The 23,619-nt window shown below is 47.0% G+C and overlaps 1 protein-coding gene across 1 annotated transcript in view; it reads right to left on the bottom strand.

Annotated features, from left to right (window-relative positions):
- Nucleotides 1-23,619, bottom strand: part of VSTM4 (V-set and transmembrane domain containing 4) — an 86,539-nt gene that overhangs the window by 59,434 nt on the left and 3,486 nt on the right. The window contains exons 2-3 of the mRNA XM_059051528.2: nucleotides 18,663-19,061; nucleotides 5,884-5,952 (exon numbers count right to left, since the gene is read on the bottom strand). Of these exons, the coding sequence (XP_058907511.1) occupies nucleotides 5,884-5,952; nucleotides 18,663-19,061 (468 nt within the window). The remainder of the gene's footprint in view (nucleotides 1-5,883; nucleotides 5,953-18,662; nucleotides 19,062-23,619) is intronic.

The following is a 23,619-nucleotide window of genomic DNA, read 5'->3' as shown; positions in this document are numbered from 1 at the left end:
GCTAGAATCATTATTTTAATCCTCTATGAAGCAAAAGGCTGCAGATATTTGAACTTAGTAAATGTTTGAACTTAGCAAAAATGCTTCTCTGCTGACAAATTTCTTTAGCCAACAGACATATTCAGCCTGCTTTTAGATACAAGAAATATAATGATGAACATCCAAAGGTCTTCTCGTCAAGAAATCAGAGGGCTGCATGGTACCTGAACCATAGGGCTGCATGGTACCTGGTCCAGAACCAGAAACACGCAGAAGAGGGACCCATCCCGGTTGGGGAGGTTCGGAGGGGATTCCCAGAGGACTGGACCTCTGTGGTGAGTTGTAGTTAAAGTAACACAGAAAATGCAAAAATACAGAGAGAGAATAAAAATAGAGAGAGGAAAAAAAGTCATCAGCTATCCATCACTTTGAGTTAACTACTGCTGTACTTTATGATGTATATGTATAATTTTTAAATTAAGATCATACTATTTTATATCTTTCTTTTTATTTAAATTTCATTTTCTCATTATGCTCTCTTCAAAAAGTGATTTTAATTTTGAAAACTATGATAAAAGTTTGTGGTATTAATACATCATCATGAGACTTAATATCTTATCATTGGCTACTCAAAGTGTTCCGAACTCCCCTATAATAAATGATTCTATGATGAGTATTCACAATCTTAAACCTTAATGAGTCTCTCACACTGTGTTCTCAAGATTAAAGTTCCTAGAAGTGGAATTGCTGAGTCAGCAAGAATGCACTTGGGACCTAGAGAAGCAGCTGATTAAGTGCTTAAGCTGAAAAAGCAAGCAGTAAGCCTACTGGGATGGCTGGCTTCCACGGCGAGCCTGGAGAAGCAGGTAAGGCTGTGGTCAAGGGGAGGGAAGGAGGGGGAATGGGATGGAGCCAGACATCTCGGGTTCCCCTGGGAGGCCTGGGGATGTCCCTGCCCCTGGAGCGCCTCCCTTGGTCTCAGGTTCAGCCAGCATATTCACTTAAGCTAGCTCGAGTAGGTTTCTTACAAGGCAACTTAGAAGCCTGGACTAAAAATAAACGAAGTAGAAAACACAATAGGACAAGGTTGCAGGTGAAGGGAGCACTTGCACTAATATTTAGGGAACAGGGCAGGTGGTGGGAACGAGAAAGAGTATCCTACAAAGGGAGCAGGAGCCAGTCACAGGAGCCGAGGAGGACCCAGTGAGAGCTCTAGAAGCCAAGAGGGTAGAATGCTGTAAGAAAGATTCTCTAACAGCATCATGTGCTACTGGAAAACACCATTGGGATTTCCCACTAGGAAGCTACTGGAAAAGTCCTGGAGGAAAGCCCATTCAGTGTGATGGGAGGGACAAAGCCAGGTTACAGGGGTCGAGGAGCTCCATGGGGTATGAGGAGACTGAGATAGAAATAGAGAAAACTCTCTCCTGTAACTGAGATCAAAACTGCCTTTCTAAATAGACGCCTGTGTCTCGGATGTGTGGGCCTTGCAAATTAATACGGTAGAGAACTCTGCAAGTGGTCAGTTAGGAGACAGGCTTGGGCCTCCATTTAAACAACAAGAAATTCCAAGGAACAGAGCAGAGGTCACAGACTGGGACTCAGGACAGGATACAGGACAGGAGAGAACACAGAGAACATAAGGCCAGTCCTGGATCTACACACTGTTGAGCAAACTATTCCGGGAACAGGACTGCAGAGCCATTTCTGGCACCAGAGGCTGGGAAACAATGTGGTCAGACAGAACGGGGGCTGGTGGGCGCAGCATCTGCCTCAAAAGGATTCCAGAGATTCGGGCCCCGGGACCAAAAGGCAACAGCAATTTGGCTTCAGTCTTGGGATGGAGAGAAGAACTATCTTCCTAAAGTTTCTGCACTGCTGGAGCGAAGCAACCTAACCCACGAGCTCCCCTCTTCATCAGAACTCTTTCTTTGGTTTGGGGACTGCAGGAACCAAAGGGGGAATAAGGTCGCAGTGAGACTCTCCCACAAGTGTCCCCAGAAGCATGCTGCAGACATCTGTGGCCCACTCTCAGGCAGGAGGCAAGGGGCACCAGGAGGCCCACATGATGGTTTCAGATCACAGCCTCCTCAACGTGCACAGAGGGGGCTCGCCACAGGGAGCCACAGCTGCAGTCATAAAACATCTGGCCTGTCTGGAAAGTTCAGCTACGCTGCCAAGCACACAGGCCCTCCAGGCTGTGGACACCGGCCAGCAGGCACCAGCCGCCCGCATGTGGGTCCCCACAGGCCTAGGATGGATCATGCCTGCTCTATTGTATTCTTGAAGCCACAAGAACATTAAAAAGTGTCACCTTGTAGGAGGAGGAAAAACTCAAGAAGAACACCTGAGTTTCCCTGGATTGGGCAGCAGCCACTACCCCAAGGTTCTGACTTTTTCCTCTGTGCCAATCATTCCTTTGCTGCACAAAGGCAATCTCCCTGCTGTATCTACTCAGAATGCTAAAACCACCTCCCCTTTCTCTGAAAACAAAGGTTAAACCCTGAGCCATTTGAGCCGGGGTCACAAACTCCCAACACTCCAGGGATCCATTTTGCCAGCAGGCTAGAGCCAAGCTCTGCCCCGGTGACACAGGCAGCCACAGTGCAGCTCCAGACATCGTTCTCAGGCTGGAATACTGGCCCAACGTTGCCCTATCTTCCGTCTTTTCCTTTACCTTTTATATAAACACCTCTCTAATTATAAATGTGGGCCAGAGGTTTTCAAACTCGGACCCAGCCAAACAATGCTTGTCCGGAGGCTGAACCCAAACCTTCAGGTTCAAATTGAACAAAACACCTGCACTTAACCAAATCTGGGCTTAGCTTTTAAAATACCACAGAACACTGAACACTCAAGATAATTCTAAAAATCTTGTTATATTCTCCAAATTCACTTGCAGTTTCGTCTTCTGCCATTGGACTTCCAAAGACATTGCTTCGTTGGACTCAATTGCAAGCCGCCATGCAGAAATTTATCTCCCTGCTGCCCCCAGCCTGGGGCCTCCCTGAAGCAGATGGTGGGGCCGGCAGGCTGGAGGGATGTGCACGCAGCAGGGAGGCCAAGACGGGGTGCACAATGTCTGCACACCAACTCCCACCCTCCCAGAAAGCCAGGCCACGCCAGGCAGAGCGGTCCCCGTGAAAGGCAGCCTGCACACCTCTTGCCTGGCAACCCTGAGGCCAGCTGGAGTGTTCAGAGCTGCTCTGAAACCCAGTGACCCCAGCATTCCTCAGCACAGGGAAGAAACCCAACTTCCCCTGGACCACTAAATCGAGAAGGTCAATGTCCGTCCTCTACATTTCCAGGGCAACGACAAATACCTAGATCACAGTTATGTTGAGAAAACCTCGTACTTCTACTAATTTTTTTTTATCCAGCCGGTGATAACATCTTGCTCAGGGAGAAATACCTGAGCAATAGCCTTGAGGGATTTTAACTCATTCCAGAATCTCACCAAGAGGACTGACAATGGTTTTTTTTTGTGCTGCAGGCACACAGCCAGGCCAAGCTAAGACCCAGGAGGATGGATATCCGTCCTCAAGCCCTGCCGCAGCTCTCCCATCCAGGAACAAAAGGGCAAAGGCCCAGGATCAGGCGCTGGGGAATTTCAACTGTACCCCTGACCTCGCCAACGCTGTGGCTGGGTTAAAAAAGCAAAACCCATAGATGCTGCTGCGGCTGCTGCTGCTAAAATCACAGGGAAAGAGCACTTTGGACACAGCTGCTCTGAGGCAGGATACACAGTGAGAATTCCAATTCAGCCTTCCTGAAGGGACCCAATTCTCTGTGTTGAGAAGACAGTGCATGTTGGCCTACAGATTTTGTGTAGAGTTAGATCGAGAATAACCCTGATATTCTGTAGCTACACATGAATTTTAAAATATCATTAATTATACAAAGTGTTTTAGAGATGCTGATTGTGCCACAAGGTGTGTGTGGACTTTTAAATGCTACAATCCTGCCAAATATATAGTCTTGGGTTTTGTACCATAGCATTTTCAAACAGTTCTTGGATCACTTGCACCAGAAACACCAAAAGCCCTGATGAAGTGCAAATTCTTTTATCTCTTCCTAAATATAATAATCAGATTCTTGGCAGGGGGTGGGGCAGCCCAGAGTCTGGGTTACTAACAACACCCCCCCCCATGATATCCTTATGCATCTGATGAAAAACAGGGCTCCTGCTGTCACATCTGCCAGTGGCCTGCCTTAGGGGGCCCCTAGGACGCCTCCAGACTCCCACCTCTTCCCATTGCCTGGGTCATGGGACAGCTTCAGAAATACGGATACATCAATTGCTTTTTCTACTGCTTCACTTTATGAGGAGGCAAGTCACACATCTCTTTGTTAACAAACAGGCATTCACTGAATGAGAGACTAAGGGAGGGAACTGGGGATTATTTTACTTGGAGGTCATCAAGTAAAGTAAAAGCCATCTACAAAATGTGCACAAGAAAAGGCAGGGAATACAAAGAATCACTGTTAAAGTGCAACCCAAGAAATGCAATATTTATGACTTTAAAACGAAACAATCCTAATGGCCTACCTGAGCGACACCTTATGGTTTGCAAACCATGTTCATAACTATGGTTACATTTTTCTAAGAGAGAAAGTTCCTCAATCCACTGCTTTTAACTAGCTATTGGAAGACATAGGTTTGAATCCAAGTGCTCTCCCCCAAGGGCAAGTTCTTACACCTGTTGAATTAACAAAGGGTGATGGTGAAGGTCCAAGGCACACGTCTCCTTAGATCCTTTTGGCTACGTCCACACATCATCAAAAATGCAATGCCTTCACAAGATGTAATCCTTCACAGTTTCTTGATCACATTTTAACATTAATCTGTTTTGTTTTGTTTTGTTTTTTTACTGATCAAAGGTTCTCCCTGAGAACTCACAAAATACATTCTTTCATTGCTTATGGTCATAATCCTCAACCACCTTACAATAACAATTTCTGTGAGTTTTCCATACGCTAAGGTCATATACTTTCTCAGCCTCGGCACTCTTGACGACTTTTGGGGCCAGATAATTCTTTGTTGTCAGGGCTGACCTGTGCATTGGAGGATGCGTAGCAGCTTCCTTGGCTTCTACCCAATAGATGCCAGTAGCACCAAAATGCTAGTCGTGGCAACCAAAAATGTATCCAGACATTGGCAAATGTTCCCTAGAGGGATAAAATCACCTCCTGTTGAGAATCACTGCTCTAAGGCTCCATTCTGGGTGTACTACAGAATCCCTCATAGGTCTTGTTAAAACCCAGATTGCTGAGTACCACGCCCTGAGATTCTGATTCCATAAGCAAGGGTAGCACTCAACAGAGTGCATTTGTAACAGCCTTCCAAGTGGTGCTGATGCTGATGTGATGCTGATGCTGGTGGTCTGGAACCAATTTTGGAAAACACCTCCCTAAGGTCATGGCTGCATGCTGGCAACCCATGAAGAGCTTTTAACAAGTTCCAACTTAATCAGAATCTCTAGAGATGTGGTGCAGGCATTAGTGTTTTTAAAGCTCCCCAGTGATGCTAACACGGGTGGAAAATCAATTGCTTAAGGTTTACAGATGTTTCCAGAATCCCAAACTCCTTAAGAAACCTGACATAAAATTAGTCACAGTAGATGGAATTTGCATTTTTATATTACTTGAAGATCCCTCTCTCATGTCACCTCGGAGTAGAAATTCTGGCGCAAAACAAACAACCCCAAAGTATGCAGACTGGAGCTTTCATGTCTGCTTTTTCAAAATCTGTGGGCTGATACCACCAGGGATTTCCAACCTACTCTTGGGTAAGTTTAGGGCAAGAAAACCATTTGATGTTAGGGCAAAACTAAGAAGTCTATTCCTTTCCTACTATCTAAAAGTGAGGCTGCATCTTAGAATAAAGAAATAAGCAATCATTACCTTCAAAAAATGCCCAGGTCTCTTTCTTTTTCTCAAACGATGAATCTTCAGACGCTTTGAGGGAAATCACTGTAAGACAAAAAAGAAATGGCATAGCATGAAGTGGAGTAGCTTATGGACCTGGCCCACCTCAGTCCAAAATAATATCATATGGTATATATGGCATTTACATTTATAAAGTTATTTTCATATTTGCAAAAACCACATTTAATTGTCACAACCCACAAGCCAGGGGAAGGTGCAATGAGTTACATATAACAAATAAGAGACCAGAGAGGGGAATTAAGTTGCTGATACTCAGTCCAGTAGAAGCCTCACTCACCCCATATACATGCAAAATAAAGAGTTCCCCAGTGGGAATTCCAAGAACCAAAACATTATTTATTTTACCATTTTAGTGGACATCTTTCCAAAATGTAGTGAACTTGCCTGGGTATCCCTAGATAGAGAAGCCTGAGGTCATCTGATGACTCAGAGTCAGTGCTCTGAGCACATTCTCCATGTAAGACAGTCACAAAGCTGCAAACACCTGATTTTGAGATTATTTTGTCTGCTTTCAGTCAGTGGTTGAGCACTGAACTCACTGTGCCTGCTTTCAATTGTCAGGGAAACAGAATTGAGTTACACTATGTTAAACCTTGAACATCAAACTAAAAAGTCTGAAACCATGGGAAGGTTCCACATACAGGGGTAACATAATCATAGGCAAAAATCAAAAAAATTAACCTGACAGAAAAATGTAAAACGTCAGGGAATGAGAGTATTGCCCAGTAGAACTTTCTGAGAAGATGGAAACGTTCTGTGTCTGCAAGGCACATACAGCTGCCACTGGCCACATGTTTTTATTGAGCATGTGAAACGTGGTTTGTCCACATGGGACTAAGAAACTAAATTTGTAACTGTATTTCATTTTAATTAATTTAAATTTAAATAGTTACATTTGGTCAGTGGCTACCACACTGAAGAGCTCTAGAGAAGAGAATCTCTAAGACCCAAATAAGAAGACAAAGGTGGCTGGAATAAAAATTGAATCAATATGAGAGGCAAGGAATATGGCAAAGATGGTCTGGAACTTTATTTACTGCCCTTCCCACAAACTTTTATATTATTATTGTCATGGATTCCAATTCTGAATTTTCCATCTTTATTTTCCTCTAGGCCTTGCACTGGGTATTTCCATTTATCTACCACACAGATCACTAATCTTCTCTTCACCTGTGTCTAACCTGCTGTTAAAGCCATCTCTTAAATTTAAGATTTCATTTATGGATTTTTTTCAGTTATAGATCATCCACTTAATTCTTTTTATATATCCTAGCTTTCTGATGAATTTATCCAGCATGTTATCTAATTTTTCAACCATATCAATCACATTATTTTAATGTACCTGACTGATATCTTTCACATCTGCATTGCCCATAGGCTTATATTTATTACCCATTTTTTATTTTGATCTTGTCCCTTGATGTGCCTGATAATTTTTTAATTGAATGCCAGATGTCATATGTGGAAAATCATGGAGACTCGAGATAAAATTTTATTTTCATCGTAGGAAATTAGAGTAGTGGGATGATCACCTAATCCAATGAGGATATGAACTGTTTAGAAGCTGGGTTTCAGTTTTTATAGGATATGGTTTCTCTCTGGTCTTCTCTTACTTCAAGGATCCCTAGTAGAAAGCCAAAGTATTTATTATAGCGCTTCCAATTTTCATCTCACTGATAGAACTCTTCTCTATCAGAGGCTCTGCTTGCCTCCCAAACAACCTGATTGCCACTTTCTGCATAACTTTTCTCAACAAGCACTGCATAAGAACAGCTGAATTTGTTAAAGCGACTCTGACAATTGGTCTCATTCACTGCTCTTCTCTGCACTCTATCTATATAGTCCTTCAGAGAATAATTAAGAAAGCTGAAATACATATGCACATAGACAACTGTGTAATTATATAATACAAATATACTTATGAAATATAAATATATAATTAGGAAAGCTGAAATACAGATTTTTTTTTCAGCATTTCTAATTGTTCTCAGAAGGAGGGCTCTGTTCTGTGGGAAAGAACCCCTCTCCCAGTAGAACCTAAATTCCTCAAAACCAGAAGCTGGTCTTCTACCTCAGTATCACCGTCTTGGGACACACTGCCTGGCAGCTGGTAGGTGCCCAGTAAATAAATGAATGATCTATTTCTTTCTGACGGCCCCTCAAAGGAAGAAATCTGGACATCCAGGAATGAACTCTTAGTGGACATCTGGTCTTGCGTGTGATATTAGACATGTCAGACAATTCGTCCGTCACCTTTCCTGCTTAATTTACCCCACCCAGAGCTCCTGTAATCTGCTCACTGCCAGAGTAACCGATCAGATTCCCCCTTCAAGAATTTAAACTAAGAAACAGAGTACATATGGTGGTTGTAGGCTCTGGGGTTGAAAAACCCTGTGGACTCTGGGGTGGGCAGCTGTGTTTGGAAAACAGGAAAGCAAATGGAGCCGAGGGCAGAACCTACAGGAGGAAGGTGGAGGTGGGAGGACTTGACCTTGACGGCACTCTGGGTACCAAGAGGGTTGACGTGTTATTTGCTGACCTTGCATTGCATGAGCTCCACATCCTTCAACCATCCCCACCTCTCTTCTGAATTAGCTTGAATGGGTTTTCATCTTCAACCAATTAAGCCTAGGCTGGGATAACCACAGAGTCCTAACGAAGACAATACCGAAATGAGGAAGAAATGGACCTCTGAGGACCATAGTTTTCAGGAGATCAGGGACGCCCATCATGGTCCAGAGCCTAACTACCCCAAGTGTGGTCCATGGACCAGCAGCATCAGTGTCACCTGGGAGCTTGTCAGAAGTGCAGGATTGCAGGGGACCCAACCCAGATCTACTGGATCAGAATCTGCTTTTAAACCCAGATTCCCTGGATGAATCATATGCACTTTAAAGTGTGAGATGCACTGATGTACACTGGGTTGAGTTGCCGTTTGCTGGTTATGTAACCTTGGGCAAGTCACTTAACTTCCCACTGCCTGCGTTTCCCCATTTGTTATGCAGAGATGATAATAAGCTCAGGGTGAGTGTGAGAACCAGATGGGTTAATATATGTGAAATACCCAGAACAGTGCCTGAGACCTAGTGAGCCATTTTTATCCACAAGGACCTTAGCTCCATAAGACAGGGATTTGGTCTATTTTATTCACTGCTCTAATTCCCACACCTAAATTCTAGCATGGTCCTCTCCTATCCGTCCTTTGCCTCAGAAAGTGAATCTTCAGTTGTCCAAATGGTCCATAAGAAAGAGTTCCCTGACCTTGTGGCTAAACGTCTGCAACTCAGTCGGGCTGCTACCATAGCAAAGGCCACTCACTGCTTTTGGACCATGTTTGATTCATCTTTCATTTTTTAATTTCAGAAGCCGTGGGCCCTTGATTTAGTCCAATTACAATTCCCTTTGCCTTATTTGGGATAGAAGGTAACAAGGTCTCCCCAGTGGACTTATCAAGATGGGTGTTGAAAGAGCCAACAAGCTGGTATTCAAAGCTAAGGGGGCTCTAAGCAAGGAATTCATGGAGGTCCCTCATTTCTCTCCCGTGCAGCTGTTTTATGGGAAAGTGCAGCAACTTTGCTTGGCATATGACGATCAGCAACACCAGCCATAATCTTATCTGTTCCTACAAGAAAGAAAAATTTTTACATGAACTCTGCCAGAGCTTTTGAAATTTTCCCAAGGTTCCACGTAGCTATCTTGTTTCAGCTGCTAATCCTGTGCTGTCTCAAAATGAATGCGATACATTGTCAAGCCACATGTCTGTGTCCACAGACCATGGCCAATGCCCTGCTCAAGGTGGCCTCTGTCTTGCCGCATGCTCTGAGCCCAGCCTCTCAGCCAAGAGCTAATGTGGGGGTGTGCAGTGGGCACCCCCTTGGGAAGGTTCATTACTCCAGCTGCTGGGAGCGATGCCAGCCCTGCTTCCCGGGCAGCCTTGCCTCTTCCATCCTTCCTGCATCCAGGGGTCCTGTGAGGGAGGGCGGTACCAGGACCACCTCCTCCCACAGGGTGTGGGGCCTGGGAGGAGGGTAGTGCAACTGATCAGAGAAGCAGAAGGAAGCCCAGTTTGGCCTCAGCACCAAACCACTCTTCTCAATACAGCTTTATCAGAAAGTGGGCATTTTGATTTCTGACTCCTGTGCACATTCATCAATCGGTCTGGGCCACAGTATAAAAGGAGAGTCAAGAGCGCTCAAAAGCTAAGTCATCAACTGACCTATTGACTGCTTTGTAATGTCCTGGGGACCCCGGCGCCCAGTGCGCAGAGCCTGGCTGACCTTCCTGTGAGGTGGTGGCCCGGATAACTGAGCAGCCGGCTGTCCTGGGTCCCTCCCCAAGAGAGCAGAATCCGATGAAATCTAAGAAGGAGTGGGGTGTGAGAGCCACCACGTCTCGGGCCTCTGGGAAGAACCGGTTGAAAGTGCTGCAGGATCAAACAGTCTGGAAGAACACAGCCCAGAGGCACCGAGACAAAACGATCCTATCAGCCTCATGTCTGGAGGAAGCAGTTTGGAAAGAAAGAATCTTAGTCAAGTCCCCTTTGCTGGGACCTGCGGGGAAACCATCACTCAAAGAGGTGTGAAAACTGAGACCCTTGATTTCTGACTTGGACAGACAGTCCCACCGACTCCCCTGGGGAGGGCATGTTTCACAGGCTGTGGCAGACCATGTCCCCTGAGTTCACGCCAAGACCCTGTGACAATGCCCTCCGGCTGAGGGACCTCCTGTTTCCTTCCTGGTCTCCTGTTCACCGATGATACAGAGCATTTACCTGAGCCTGCGTTGAAGGACTGACCCCCATCATTGAGTGAACAGATGGCTCATGATTTTTTAGAGGCCCTGCGAAAGGCTCCCCTTCTCCCAGTATTCTTTCCTGCCTGCTCACCTATGCCTCCAGTTCCTTTAACAAAGAATCCTATAATTAAAGGAGCTTAAATTGCAACCATGGGTTACACCCAAAGTAGGGTGCACTTTTCTGACACAGAACACCTTCCGGAAGGCAGAGGTTGATGAAGAGGAATGTAGGGAGGGCCCTGGAACAGACAGAGGAGGGAGGAAGCCGCAGGGAGCAGCGGCACGGATGCAGGAAAGACTGGCCCTGAGTTTGAGAGACACACCTTCACCTTCCTATTTCTACTACCGGTCAGGCTAGGCTGAAGCATTCTCCAGGATTCTATAACTCCTGATGGTAGAGGGTGTTGCCTTCACCGAGCACCTGAAGACCAAGATTTCTAAAAGTTTCTAAAACTTAGTGTGTGGGAGAATTAATTAGGCCTCTTGTTAAAATGGGGATTCCCAGGCATGACCCCTGAGCTTCTGGTTCAAGGAGTTTGGGGAGGGCCTGGGAATCTGCATGATTAGGGAGCACACAGTCATGGAAATTCTGAGGCTTGAGATCCCAGGACCCCACGTGGAGAAGCCCTGTCTCACATACCCCTACTACAGACAGCAGTGGGCACCAAGTCCCGAGAGACACGGGAGAGGGGATTCAGGTCATGAGGAGCCAGATCCTGGGCCTCAATCTCCCATCCAGTCCAGGTTGGGGTCCAGAACTCAGAACTCAACCAATGTTCTTCAATTTAATCCAGGGAAAACGAGAGTAACAGCAAAACCTAAGGAATAAGCCTATCACATAAGTGTTGTTTACAAAGGGCTCCCAAGGGGCCCCTTAATAACATGTCTCAGAGAAGAGGAATATAAGGTGAAGAACACAGCTTTCAAGAAAGTTATTTTCAAAAGAGCAGACTGTCTATAAGGGCTGATGCATCTCCCCAAGTGGCCGACTCAAACTTGGAGACTAGACAGAATTTGAGTCAGAGAGACCTTCCTCCAGTGATTATCTAATATTTCACACCCTCTGTCCCTGCTGAACACATTGCCTTAGAACGCATCACTATGCTTTACTCATTTCTCCTGTTCATTGTCCACCGCCCCCAGCAGAAGGGAAGTTCCATGCGGGCTGGAATTGCATCTGTTTTCACTTCCTAGAATCCTTCTTGGCCCATAACAAGTCATAGTTAATTTGAGCACACAAATGAATGGAATGAATATGATGCTGTAGTGGTGGATCAAAGTCTCCCAAAGAAAGCTTGGTGCTGGGACCAACTTATACTGTGGAAGGCTGGAAAGAAAGCCCAGGGCAGGGGACCCTGGCCTACCCAGCACCTTCCTTCCCATGGAAGACCTGTCTCAGAAGCCGGGGGGAACACGCTAGCTCACCAAGCCTTCAGGGCTGACTTCTCTGCAGTGCTCTAAACTTTGGAGCTGCATGCTTTGGGTCTGTCATGACTAACTTATGGCCTCTGAGTTCTTAGTTTCTAATAGAATGGAAGCAGGAAGCCCAGAAACCTTAAGCATAAGATGATTAAGCTCTTCTGAGTTGAAAGGAGAGGCGCAGAAGTTTAAGGCCCTGGGCCTTGCATGTAGACCTTGCTAATTTGCACCCAGGGCCTGTAGAAAGCTGGAGAGCGGACACACCCTACCTCAGTTTCCTCAGGCAGCATTCTGAACAGATCAATGGGGAAGGAAAATCTCCAAGGACCAGAAGAGCCTGGGGATATGAAATATGCACAAGAAAAGACCCATAAATAAAATAAAGAGGAGTCAACACTTTTGCTCCAAATTCAAAAATTAATACAGTCAGTTCACTGGCCCTTCTTATTCAATGATCAGATGGTTTCCCAAGGAAAAAACTAAATGTAGCTGTGTCCGCACTATTTATAACTGGGTCAGTGTTCTCAAGAAAGGCAACTACAACCCAGAGAGACACAGAGAACTTCTCTGTTTCTGCTTTCAGAAGTTTGCCTATTGCTTCCTTTCCCCCTTGCCCCTCCAAGACTCAGGCCAAAGGCAGTCTCTCTTGGGGCCTGGGCAAAGCCATATATGTGACTAGGACCTCTGAGTGACCTGCACTGATGGAGCAGCTGATGAGAAACAGAAAAGCTCCAGCTTTGTCTATTTTAAGCCACTCTTCCCTTTGCATTCACTCTAAGACAAATTCTAGAAAACAAAGCAAAAAAGCAAACGAAAAACCATGTTAAACAGACTTCCCATTGTGACAAGGCAGTTAGATAAGAACTTCACATTCTGAGAGGGAATCAGCTGCAGAATACAAAGGCCATGTGTATGTCCCCACATAGCAGTTAGGAAATATTAAACCTTAGGGCTTGGTAACAGGCCCTCTCCAGACACAACCCCAGGGTAGATCTATATATTACTCTCTTGCTACCACCTTCCACTCCTTGTTGCCATTAATTAAAATGGCATTATACCAAAGAGTCTGGATCACTCATTCAGTCCTTCATCTAAAAAGTTCGTTATGGAGCCCTTCTGTGTACCATGCACTGTGTCAGGCATGCGGGTGCATTTAAGAAGAATCTGGCAGGGTCCCTGGAGTCCAGGTCCCCGGGCAGGGCCACCACGCCAACATTGCCTCTTATCATTGCCCACCTCAGCCCTTACCAATCACAAACATGCATCCAACTCCATTAAGTTATTTGCAAATCCCTCTTCTCCTTCATCCATACCTTTGCTCCAGCTGTTTCATCTCCTGACATGGCACGGCCCGGAGTTGTCACATCCCTCCTCACCCTGTGGTCCCAGCGGAATGCCACACCCTCCAGATGGCCTTCTCCTATTCCCCAAAGAATGTAACCTTGTCTTCCGCTGACTCCCCCGTACCCGCTTCACCCTCTTGTATGGCCTTTTCATACTCTTTTATTAGCTTTGTTGATAATGTCTACCAAACCTATACCCATATTGACATCTGTCTCCTCCTCCAGATTGTGAGGCTGGGGACCCCAGAGGGAGGGGATCAAACCTCCCCACGCCTAACTCTCTTTGGGCAAAGCACAGGGACCGCAGGCTCATAAACTGGGGCTTCATACATGGTGCTGAGCTTAAATTCCAATCTTCTAAACTCTTCCAAGAACATGGCAGTCGCAAGGAGCTTAGATACAATGAAGAAGTGTTTGAAGTGGAGTTTAAATTACACTCCAGTTGTCAATTTGTTCCTTCTGAGTACAGGACCTGTTGAAACTTTAAACATCATGATGTGAGCTTGCTTAATTAAGCAGTAGCACTAAATGTTTTGTTAATCTCATTCCTAATTATCTGTTCCACGTCTCTGGAGAAAAAGGAATTCTTTAATTTCTGCCACTGAAACTTGAAATGTAGGTTCCCTGTGGTGGTACTTTCAGATCCAATTATTAAATTCCCTCTAATATTTTGGGGTTAAATAGATAAGAAATTATATTATAATTTCGTCTTTGCCCCCAAATACGTTTTAGGGTAAACAGAGTTTTCTATTTGCTTTGTCCATTCCTAACAGTTAAAGCTCACTTATATAATCTGGAGTCAAGTAACAATTTGGCTTGTTAAAATATGTTGTTTGGGGTTAGACTGAAATATTGTTTAAATTGCAGGAGACAGCCCTTGCAAAGTGCTTCTATTATTAGCATTTTCACCGTTGATGAAAACATCTCCATCTGAAAAGACGGAGATTCGACTCTGCTCAGAATATCAGACTGCTTCTGAGTCAGTGGGTGGCAGAACTGGGCTGAAAAGCCATTGAGGATAATTTTGTATGAGGTCTGGTGAATGGGGAATCCAAGCGGTTGTACCCCTAAGACCAGAAGCTTAAAATGAATGACAATATCACTCTTGAGAACCTCAGTGGGGGGGCTCACACTCCCTGGTGCCAAGGGCCCATGTGGTGCCCTCAAGCAAAGCACCAAACTGGCCATGTCAGAGCTCAACAACTGTTAGGGACATGTGGCACCCAGGACCATGCTGCAGCCTGCCCTTGACCGGGAGCCCCAGGGACTCTCAGGCTTCATCCCAGAAACCCTCCTGAAGAAAATCCAGGCTTAGGAACTGGTCCAACCTCCCATTCCCACACCCACGCCAGGGCCATCCTTGCACTTAGAACTCTCCAGGGTCTGCGTGTCCTGGGAGACACCAGGCCACATCAGTGCCTGAGCCTCCTCAGGACAGGTATGGGGTGTCACAGGGACATCAAGCAGGATGGAGAAGGCACAAAGGTAGGGAGACCCCCAAAGCTTGGGGAGCAGAGGCAGCAAAGGGAGGTCAAGGGATGACTAAAGAAAGCGGGCACAAAACACAACGGGCAAGTGCCTGGACATGGGGACGTGGGGCAGACAGGGTGAAGGGCGTGTGGAGAGGCAACAAGACCTGCCGTACCGGCCTAGGGAAGACGGCGGGCTTAATTTAAACTGCACGCCTGAGGCATAGCAAGTAGCAGTCAGCGATGAGTGCGGAGAACAAACGCAGGGTCAGACACTACCTCTGTGTCTACAGGGACAGAGTAAAGCGAACTTCAGAAAGTATCACAATTTGCCAAAAATTTGACCACAAGTAGCTATCGGACTGCTTCTGAAACAATGAAAGTCCTTTTGCACCTATAGGAGAGAGGTTGGCCCCCTAAAATAGCAAGCCTCAACTCGATTCGAAAGTGATATTGGAATTTACCCCAAAGAACAACTTGTCTCCACGTCTACGGACGTGTTATGCTCTCAGGACACGTTAGGACAGAAATCCTTTTTTAAGTTGTTGGACCCGACTACTTAAAAAGCAAAGCTGTTAGTTATTTCTTTTGGCCTAAAGGAACCAAGAACATTTGGAAAACTCTACACTAGTCTATCTATGAAGCCTCCAGCTCAGAAAGCCTTGAACATCCCAAGCATCAATAAGGCACCCCTTAGAGAGAGACCCCGCTGAGCAGCCTCGTCTTCCTGTTGGAAGTTACCCCGAACTCCTGCTCGCGCTCCCTTTATTTCCATCCTGACTTCCCTCTTCCACCAACTCCAGCCTTGCTCAGCCTGCTCAGTGCTCGGGACAGGGCACTCAGGACCTGACCTCTCCCTATTCTTGGGTTCGGGCAGGGCAGGACCATGCAGTTCACTTCCTCCTATCTCACCTACAGTGAGACCCACCCCTGCATCTCACCTGCTTATGATAAATGAGCCAGAAGCTGTTACCTAGAGATGGTCGTCATCAGAAAGGAGGACACAGGGTTCAGCAGATTGCCGGGATTAAGGTCAATGCATCTCATTCCTGCCTGGAACACTGTGCACCTCTAGATTTCCCACAGATTGACTTTTTGCCCTCCGGGGAAGAAGCTGCTACATCTTCGCTCTGCAGTGCTGCTCTCCTACTGAAAACACTTTGCCTTTTCCCCAAATGTATCACTCTGCCATTTTCCAAACTGAATCTCATTCTGTTATTTCCTGCTTGTATTTCTTACCTCCCTGGATTCCCTTTTCATTATGTTTTACTCCTTGCTGATGTTAAGAACTTCCCAATTTTGTACTTTCTGTAAAGTTCATTAAGGTGATGTGTGCCCCCTTTTCAATGTCATTGATAAAACAATTAAATGAAATCAAACCTAATATCAACCCTCCTGGAAACCACTCCAGAGGGTTCCAACACCATGTGTCACTTCGGGCTTTTGGATCCATGTCCTCTGCAGGCAGGGCTTCTGGCTCAGTGAAATGGTCACATGGCATAAGCAATTGAAGAAACTGTGTAATATTCCTTGCCCTTCCTTCTACCTCTGTGTGATAAAAATGACACTAAGTTCATGTGGTATGACAGGTTCTCTAAAATAAACCAAGCATGACTCCATTGTCACCCAGAGGATCACAGATTTTCTTTCTTCATTATTTATCATACTGTTTGGTACCAACAACCCTGAAGTCAGGAGCTCTCCCCACCCACGATCTCATACATATGCGGTTTCCAGACAAACCCCAATTTACTACTTCCCCATTCTTCAAAATCCTCAATTCTCCATCATATTTTAATAATTTGCACAGTTAAAACATAAAATGGCAACTTATGCTTTGTCCCAAATTAATATAGCCAATACTTTTTAGCCCCATACTTTCAGAGGTGTCTTCAGGAAAAAAGTCATGACAAATTCATTTATTAACATAGTTTTTTTTCCCCAATAATTGCTACTTTTTTTTTTTTTTTTCCACCACACACACACATGCTCAAGGACTTACTCTGATTTGAGGGAAACTCAAAAACACACAGAGTAAAATAAAGCAAGTAACACTGCAATTACGGGGGAAAATTGTTATTTGGTCTGTTCTTAAATTTCTGTTCCAGTTTCTCATTTTGCATGACACTGGTAAAGCACTCTGCAAGCACATGGCTAACGAGCTGGACTTGTCAGGAGCCAGAATCTCAGGGACCAGCAGGGATGTGACAGGCTGCAGTTTACACACAATTCCCTGGACACACCTTGTAACGCCACCCCTTCCTCGTCCATTCAGGAGAGCAAATCAAAGTACCGAGAAGTGGGGAAAAGAGATTAGTTCCACTGAAGTCTTAAGAACCACCTCAGGTTTTTTCAGCACGTACCCAAATAAATGTTTTAGAAAGAACCCAGCTTCATTCACTGAAAGCAGACACACATGAAATAATGGACTTGATGACAACACTCACTTGAATGTAGGAAATCTTTTTATCTATTCTAACTGGCAGGTCGTCACTGCCGAGAGATTTACTACACGGCTCCGGGATACAACCAGACATAAAAATTAAAAGGGCATATATAAGATCTTATATTTCAGAGCCAAGTAATATCCAGAGTGGATTCCCTCCTTAGCCTGTGATCATCCGATGTATTTTTCTATTTTCTGTGCCAAGATACATATTTATATTAATAGTCATTTGTTTTCTTGAATTAATTTGCTTAAGGAGAAAAAGTGCACAACATTTCAGATGATATATCATTCCGTGCTTAAGAACATTAAAATAAGCAAACTCCAAAGACAAATAAAGTTGGACTCTCCATGTAAATCATTTACTTTAACATACAGGACATTAAAAATGCCTATTCACAACTGAGTTTTATCCCTTCAACAACATCACTAATGCCTTTAATATTATATGACATGTATACAACAAAATTAGATTCTTTTTCACACTTGGGATCATCAGCTTTACTCTGTGATTCTCTTGATCTTCTACCAGACCAAATTCAGGTTCCAAGCACTCAAAGATGTAATTTTAGTACACAGTAGCCAGTCTTATTAAAATTGTGAGAGGTGTCTTCTTGAATGGAACAGCAGTGGCAAAAAATGATAGCCCTCAAATATGGCACTTGGTAGCTAAGATGTTCCGGAACGTGGCCCACGCCTCCTATCTGTCTCCAGGAAGGGAGGGCCACCTCTGGTCCCTTGCCCACTTTCGGATGAATTTCTCAGTGAGCTGTTGCCAGAGGCTTAGATCAGTTCCTCTGGGCAATGGGTCAGAGCCACTCAGGCTGCCCTGCTCTGAGGCCTGGCAACTCACATCAGGCATCAAGGACCTCCCAGTGCGGGCCTCCTCCCATAGGTGCCCGGCACCCTGCCAGGCAAAGCGATCGAGGTTGTGCAGACCTGAGCTGGAGGTAAAGAACGCAGCAAGACCAATCTTTCAGCTGCAAAACAGGTTTTGGCCAGCGGTGGGTTGGCTGGCATGGGGCCAGACACTTGCCCCTTTCTGTTCAGCCTTCCACGCCTATAATACAATGCAGCCACAGCATCCATGTAAAGATCTATCCTCATTCCCATGGCCTGCCTCACATGGCTTGGCTCTTAGAGGCCAAAAAGATGTGTTCTAGCTCAGCAGAGCCGTCCTGGAGGCCACTGCCTGGCCAGCTGGAGGGAGGACCACTGACCTGTCACCCTACCACTCTCCCCAGAGAGTGGACGCACCCTTACCTCTCATTTCCGTCGCCGAGGAGCCGTTGGACCAAGCTGTCCACTTATTCCTGTGCTTGCTGATTTCCTGGACTTTGCAGACGTAATGCCCTTGATCGGCTGGCCGGAGGGTCAAGACGGAGAGGGTGTAGAGCACCCCGCGCCGCTCCTCAAGGAGGCGCAGCCTCTGACGGTAGGCGCTGCGGCTGAAATTCCCATAGTACTGCACCACCCGGAGCTTGGTCATCTTAACCATCAGGGCCTCCTGGGAGTCCGGGCGCGCAAAGAACCAGCGCACGGCCAGCAAGCTGTCCTTCCGCCTCTTCTGGGAGACGTGGCAGAGAAGAGTAGCATTTTCCCCCTCCAGGTAGTCAACCACGGGCCCCGGGGACACGGTGACATTGAGGGCCCCACAGACCTCTGCAGAGAAAAAAGGAAAAAAGAAAATGAGGAAGGCCACCGCCTTTCCCCAGGTGAACACACATGGCGTCTTCTCTCCAGGAGCCAGGTTGGTCTGCGTGGCCAGAGAGGTGGGCCGCCCCTCGACATCCCCTCTATGCTCACTCCGCCTTCTCGAAAGAGCCCTCCTTGGGGTGTGGAGTGTGCCTCTGTGGACACCCATGTCCTCATCTATGAGATGATCCCAGCCAAGCGGGATGCCATGGACCACCTGGCCCAGACGTTATTTTTTTTTAATTTTAATTAGTTGCTGACATTTAGAATTCAGGAGGTATCATATAAAGATTTGGATTTGGGGAGGCTCTCAAAAATTTCCAGCTCACATCCAATCCCCCCTCCCCATCTACCTCCCAAGGCCTGCTTCCATCAGTTTCATCACCTCCCTGAGTGGAAACTGCTGTAGCCCCTTTCCCTGTCTCAGGTATTTCAACTGTAACCAAGGCAGATTGTCAGTACTGGTCAGGCGGGTGTTAAACTAGTACCAGGGAGCTGGAATGACAGGGGTGTCTCAGTTTCTTGCTCCCAGTCTCTTAGGACCAGGATCCATGGTCAAGGAGTTGAAGTGCAAGAATAAAGAATGAATGAGCCCAGGAGCAGGGAGGGGTGCCAGACTCTCCCGGCAACCCAAAAGACACTCCAGGATTCCAGGCCCAGGCTGCTACTTCCTGTCCTTTGGCTTCTTAGTTCGGGCTGCCCCTCCTATAGCCACCATTCTGACCCAAGCTGACTTTTCAGAGAGCCACTCCCTGGCCACCCAAGATCATCCAGCCTAGCCGCCCTCACAGAGACCTTCTCCTAGGAGACGCGCTGCATGGAGTCTGCAAGGATTGTGCAGTGCGGCGGTGCAGCCCCAGAGCTCATGGTCAGGGGAACCTCTCCCTGGCAGGCAGAGCCCAGAAAGGGACAGGATGCCCAGAGCTTCCTTCTGTCCAAGCTGGGCTGTCTTCTCACCAGGTCCCACAGCGTCACCCCTGTGCTGCCCAGCACACGACTCCAGGAAGCACCATTCCCTGCCCACTCCAGTGCTTGAGCAGGTGCCCCCAAAGTCATCCCAAATTACAAATGGCCCCCAATCACCGCCTTCTGGTCACATGAACGGACTTGGGCCCTGATGGCAGAGTCACCCAAAGCTATGAACTCTGGTCAGTGCTGCAGGTAAGCAAGGAGGAAGGATGAAAAAGAGAGCAAAGATTTGGACCTTCTACTGTGAAGAGGCTGTGAGTCAACAAGGTGAGGCCCTGTTGTGTGTTGGGGTGGTGGTTATTGGCAGGGAGTGTGACCTGCAAAGTATCCTTCATTGTAAAAACCCAGGCAATAAGCTCATCCTTATGTATGGTTTCCGCTATTGATTTACTAAACACCTTGAGAGATATGACTTGAGGGTTAATTTCATTTCATTTTCTTTCTCATCTCTTAAAAGCCAGGCCACCAGGACACTCCAGGATACTCCAACATCCTTAACTTAATCACTCCCATGAAGCACCTTTTTGCCATATAAGGTGACATTCATAGTTCCAGGGATAAGGACGCAGACATCTTTGAGGGTCATTATTCAGCTCACTGCACTGTGATAGTCTTTTGTCACCATAAAAAAAAAAAAAAAAAGATGGAAGTGAATTCAGAAGAAAAAGGCTGATGCTTGGCTGGACTCAGCTCTTTGTGGACAAGAACGAGGTCTTCTAGGTCTACAGTGACAAAGGACAAAGCCGCCCAGGGAGATACTCGGGGAATGCAGATCAACAGGTAACCAATTGGGGAAGGCACACGCTCCCGAGTAACAATCTCACTGTCCACGCAAGTCACTCACGCAGGACAAAAAGAGGAGGAACTGCCCTTACCATGTCCCTGCACCTCACTCACCCGGCCCCCACCCTGCCCACACACCATGTTAAATTAGCCCAAAAGCATTTTCCCCGAATGCCAGGATCCAGGCTGAAGTTCACACGGGTCCCACAGCTGGAGTTCCCTGGTGAGTGGCCACACAGCCGGGAACACCAGGCTGACCCCTCTCCACTAGCTGCCCGGGGGTTCGGCAGGCCGAGAGCAGCAGAGATGGAGCAGCTGGCTTCCAGAACCGAAGTCCCACTGTGCCGGCCCCCGAGGGCTCCCCACTGGAGGCAAGGAGAGCTGAAGAAGGCAGGAAATTGAAACAATATGGATGGGATGAGAGCACAGCCAGGACCCCACACCCTAGTCTCCTCCTATTAATGCTGCATGAAGGAGGGATTATTTATAGTGACTGAAACCAGGAGAATGTGCCAAGTGCTCCAGTCCCCATGAGAGGCCAGATTCCATCCTAGAGGCAAACTAGTAACTCTTCCTCTTCTGCAGCTCAGGCCGAGTCAGCAGTTCCCAGGAAAGGGAAGCGACTGAACTATCTTCCCCAGAGGAACACTCGTTCTTTCTTTACCAGTGTGCCTCTCTGCCTTCAGTTAGCCCCATACTCTCTTACAAATGGCCCAGGCACATTTCTCCCACTGACGTGCAAGACCCTTGTTACGGGCTGAACGGCGTCCCCTGCAAATTCCTATACTGAAGCCCGAATCCCCAGGACCTCTGAATGGGACTGTATTGGAGAGAAAGCCTTTAGAGAGATGACTAAGTTAAAATGAGGCCCACAGGGTGTACCCCAATCCAACATGACTGGTGTCCTTATAATGAGGGGAGATTAGGACGCAGACACAGACAGAGGAAAGACCATGTGAAGACACAGGGAGAAGACAGCCATCTATAGGCCAAGTAATGAGACCTCAGAAGACACCAACCCTGCAGACACCTTGACCTCAGACTTCTGGCCTCCAGAATTGGGAGAAACAAAATTCTATTGTTGAAGCCCCCTGTCTGTGGCACTTTGAGATAGCAGCCATAGCGAACCAATACAACCTTGCTCTCAGGAAGGTTCATTTCAGGCCTAGTCCTACCACCAGCCCGAATATTTACACCCACTTTCCATGAGAGCTTATGGGGGTGGGACTGAAACGATGATGCTCACGGGCTCCTCGGCGGCATTAAGCTTTGCTAGAAGACACAGGCTCTCGGGTTGTGTGGATCCCTGTGCCTGCAATGACCTTTCTCAGAAAGCTGGTGCCCCAGCTAATGCCCTCCCCTTGGCACTGGAAATGACTACCTTAAGCCCAGGGAACACAGCTCAGCTCTCAGGCACGCAGCTGTGAGAAGTGGCATTGCTTGAGGGAGGGGAGAAAATGCAGATAGAGGACCCAGTGCTTGTCCAATGTTAGCTGAGCTGGATGTTTAAATACTAGGAGAGAGCATCACACAGCTTCTGCCCCATGGCACTCATCAGGCTGCAGAGGGGCCAAGAGGCAGGCAGTGGAGGCAGGCTGACTAGAGTGAGGGGCCGGGGCCGGGGGGGTTCAGGCCTTTCCCTTCTGGGTCTCCACACCTTGCAGGGCAGAGGGGCAAGGCAAGCAAACATGGGCCAAGCAAAGTACAAGACAGGGGAGGTGGGGTGTCACTAGACCCTCTGACACCAGATAAGGTAAGGGAGTAGCCCAGGGCAGGGCAGAGTCTCCCCTCTCCTAGCCAAGGAGGGTGAAGCATCGAAGTCATTCTAGGCTGGAGAATTTAATTTCTTGCTTTCTGACCCTGCATTGCAGGGAAATGAGGTGGGAGGTAGATCCCCCGCCCCCATCCCTTGGCCACCCTGACATTCAGTGCTCCACTTCCTCCAGCTTACACCCCAGCTTATGCTTTGTTCACTTAATCACTCAACAAATAGTTGCTGAGAAATGCCATGTGCCAGACACTGTGAGAAGAAGACACATCCCTAACCTCGCAGAGCTGAGAGTGCAGTGGGCTAGGCACTGGTCATCAGGAAAAAGACACAGGAGAATGTGACTACCAACACCAACACATGCTACAGAGAAAAGGTGCGGGGCTTATGAAAATCAGGGTGAGAGACTTCCCCGGTGGAGCAGTGGTTAAGAATCCGCCTGCCGATGCAGGGAACACGGGTTAGAGCCCTGGTCCGGGAAGATCCCACATGTCACGGAGCAACTAAGCCTGTGTGCCACAACTACTGAGCCTGTGCTCTAGAGCCCACAAGCCACAACTACTGAGCCCGCGTGCCACAACTACTGAACCCACATGCCTAGAGCCCACGCTCCACAACAAGAGAAGCCGCTGCAATGAGAAGCCTGCACACCACAACGAAGAGTAGCCCCTGCTGGCCGCAACTAGAGAAAGCCCGTGTGCAGCAACAAAGACCCAATGCAGCAAAAAATAAATAAATAAATTTATTAAAAAAAAAAAAAAATCAGGGTGAGATTCTGATCTCTGCTTGTCAGGGAGGAAAGTGACCCTGGAGAGGTGACCGTGAGCTGAAGGCTGAGGTAGAATTCATGACATAAATTCAGGGCAGCAGTGAAGAAATGATCTTCCTGGAAGATGATTCTACCTATGCAAAGGCCCTGAGGCAGGAGGAACAGGGTGCAGGATGGAAATAGAAAGATCAGTGTCCTCCAGTGAAGTGCACCACACCGTTGCCCAGGCAGCCACC

This window comes from Kogia breviceps, chromosome 2, assembly GCF_026419965.1.
Source record: "Kogia breviceps isolate mKogBre1 chromosome 2, mKogBre1 haplotype 1, whole genome shotgun sequence".
In the NCBI taxonomy this organism is placed as follows: Eukaryota; Metazoa; Chordata; class Mammalia; order Artiodactyla; family Physeteridae; genus Kogia; species Kogia breviceps.
This window is presented reverse-complemented; position numbering and strand designations above follow the sequence as displayed.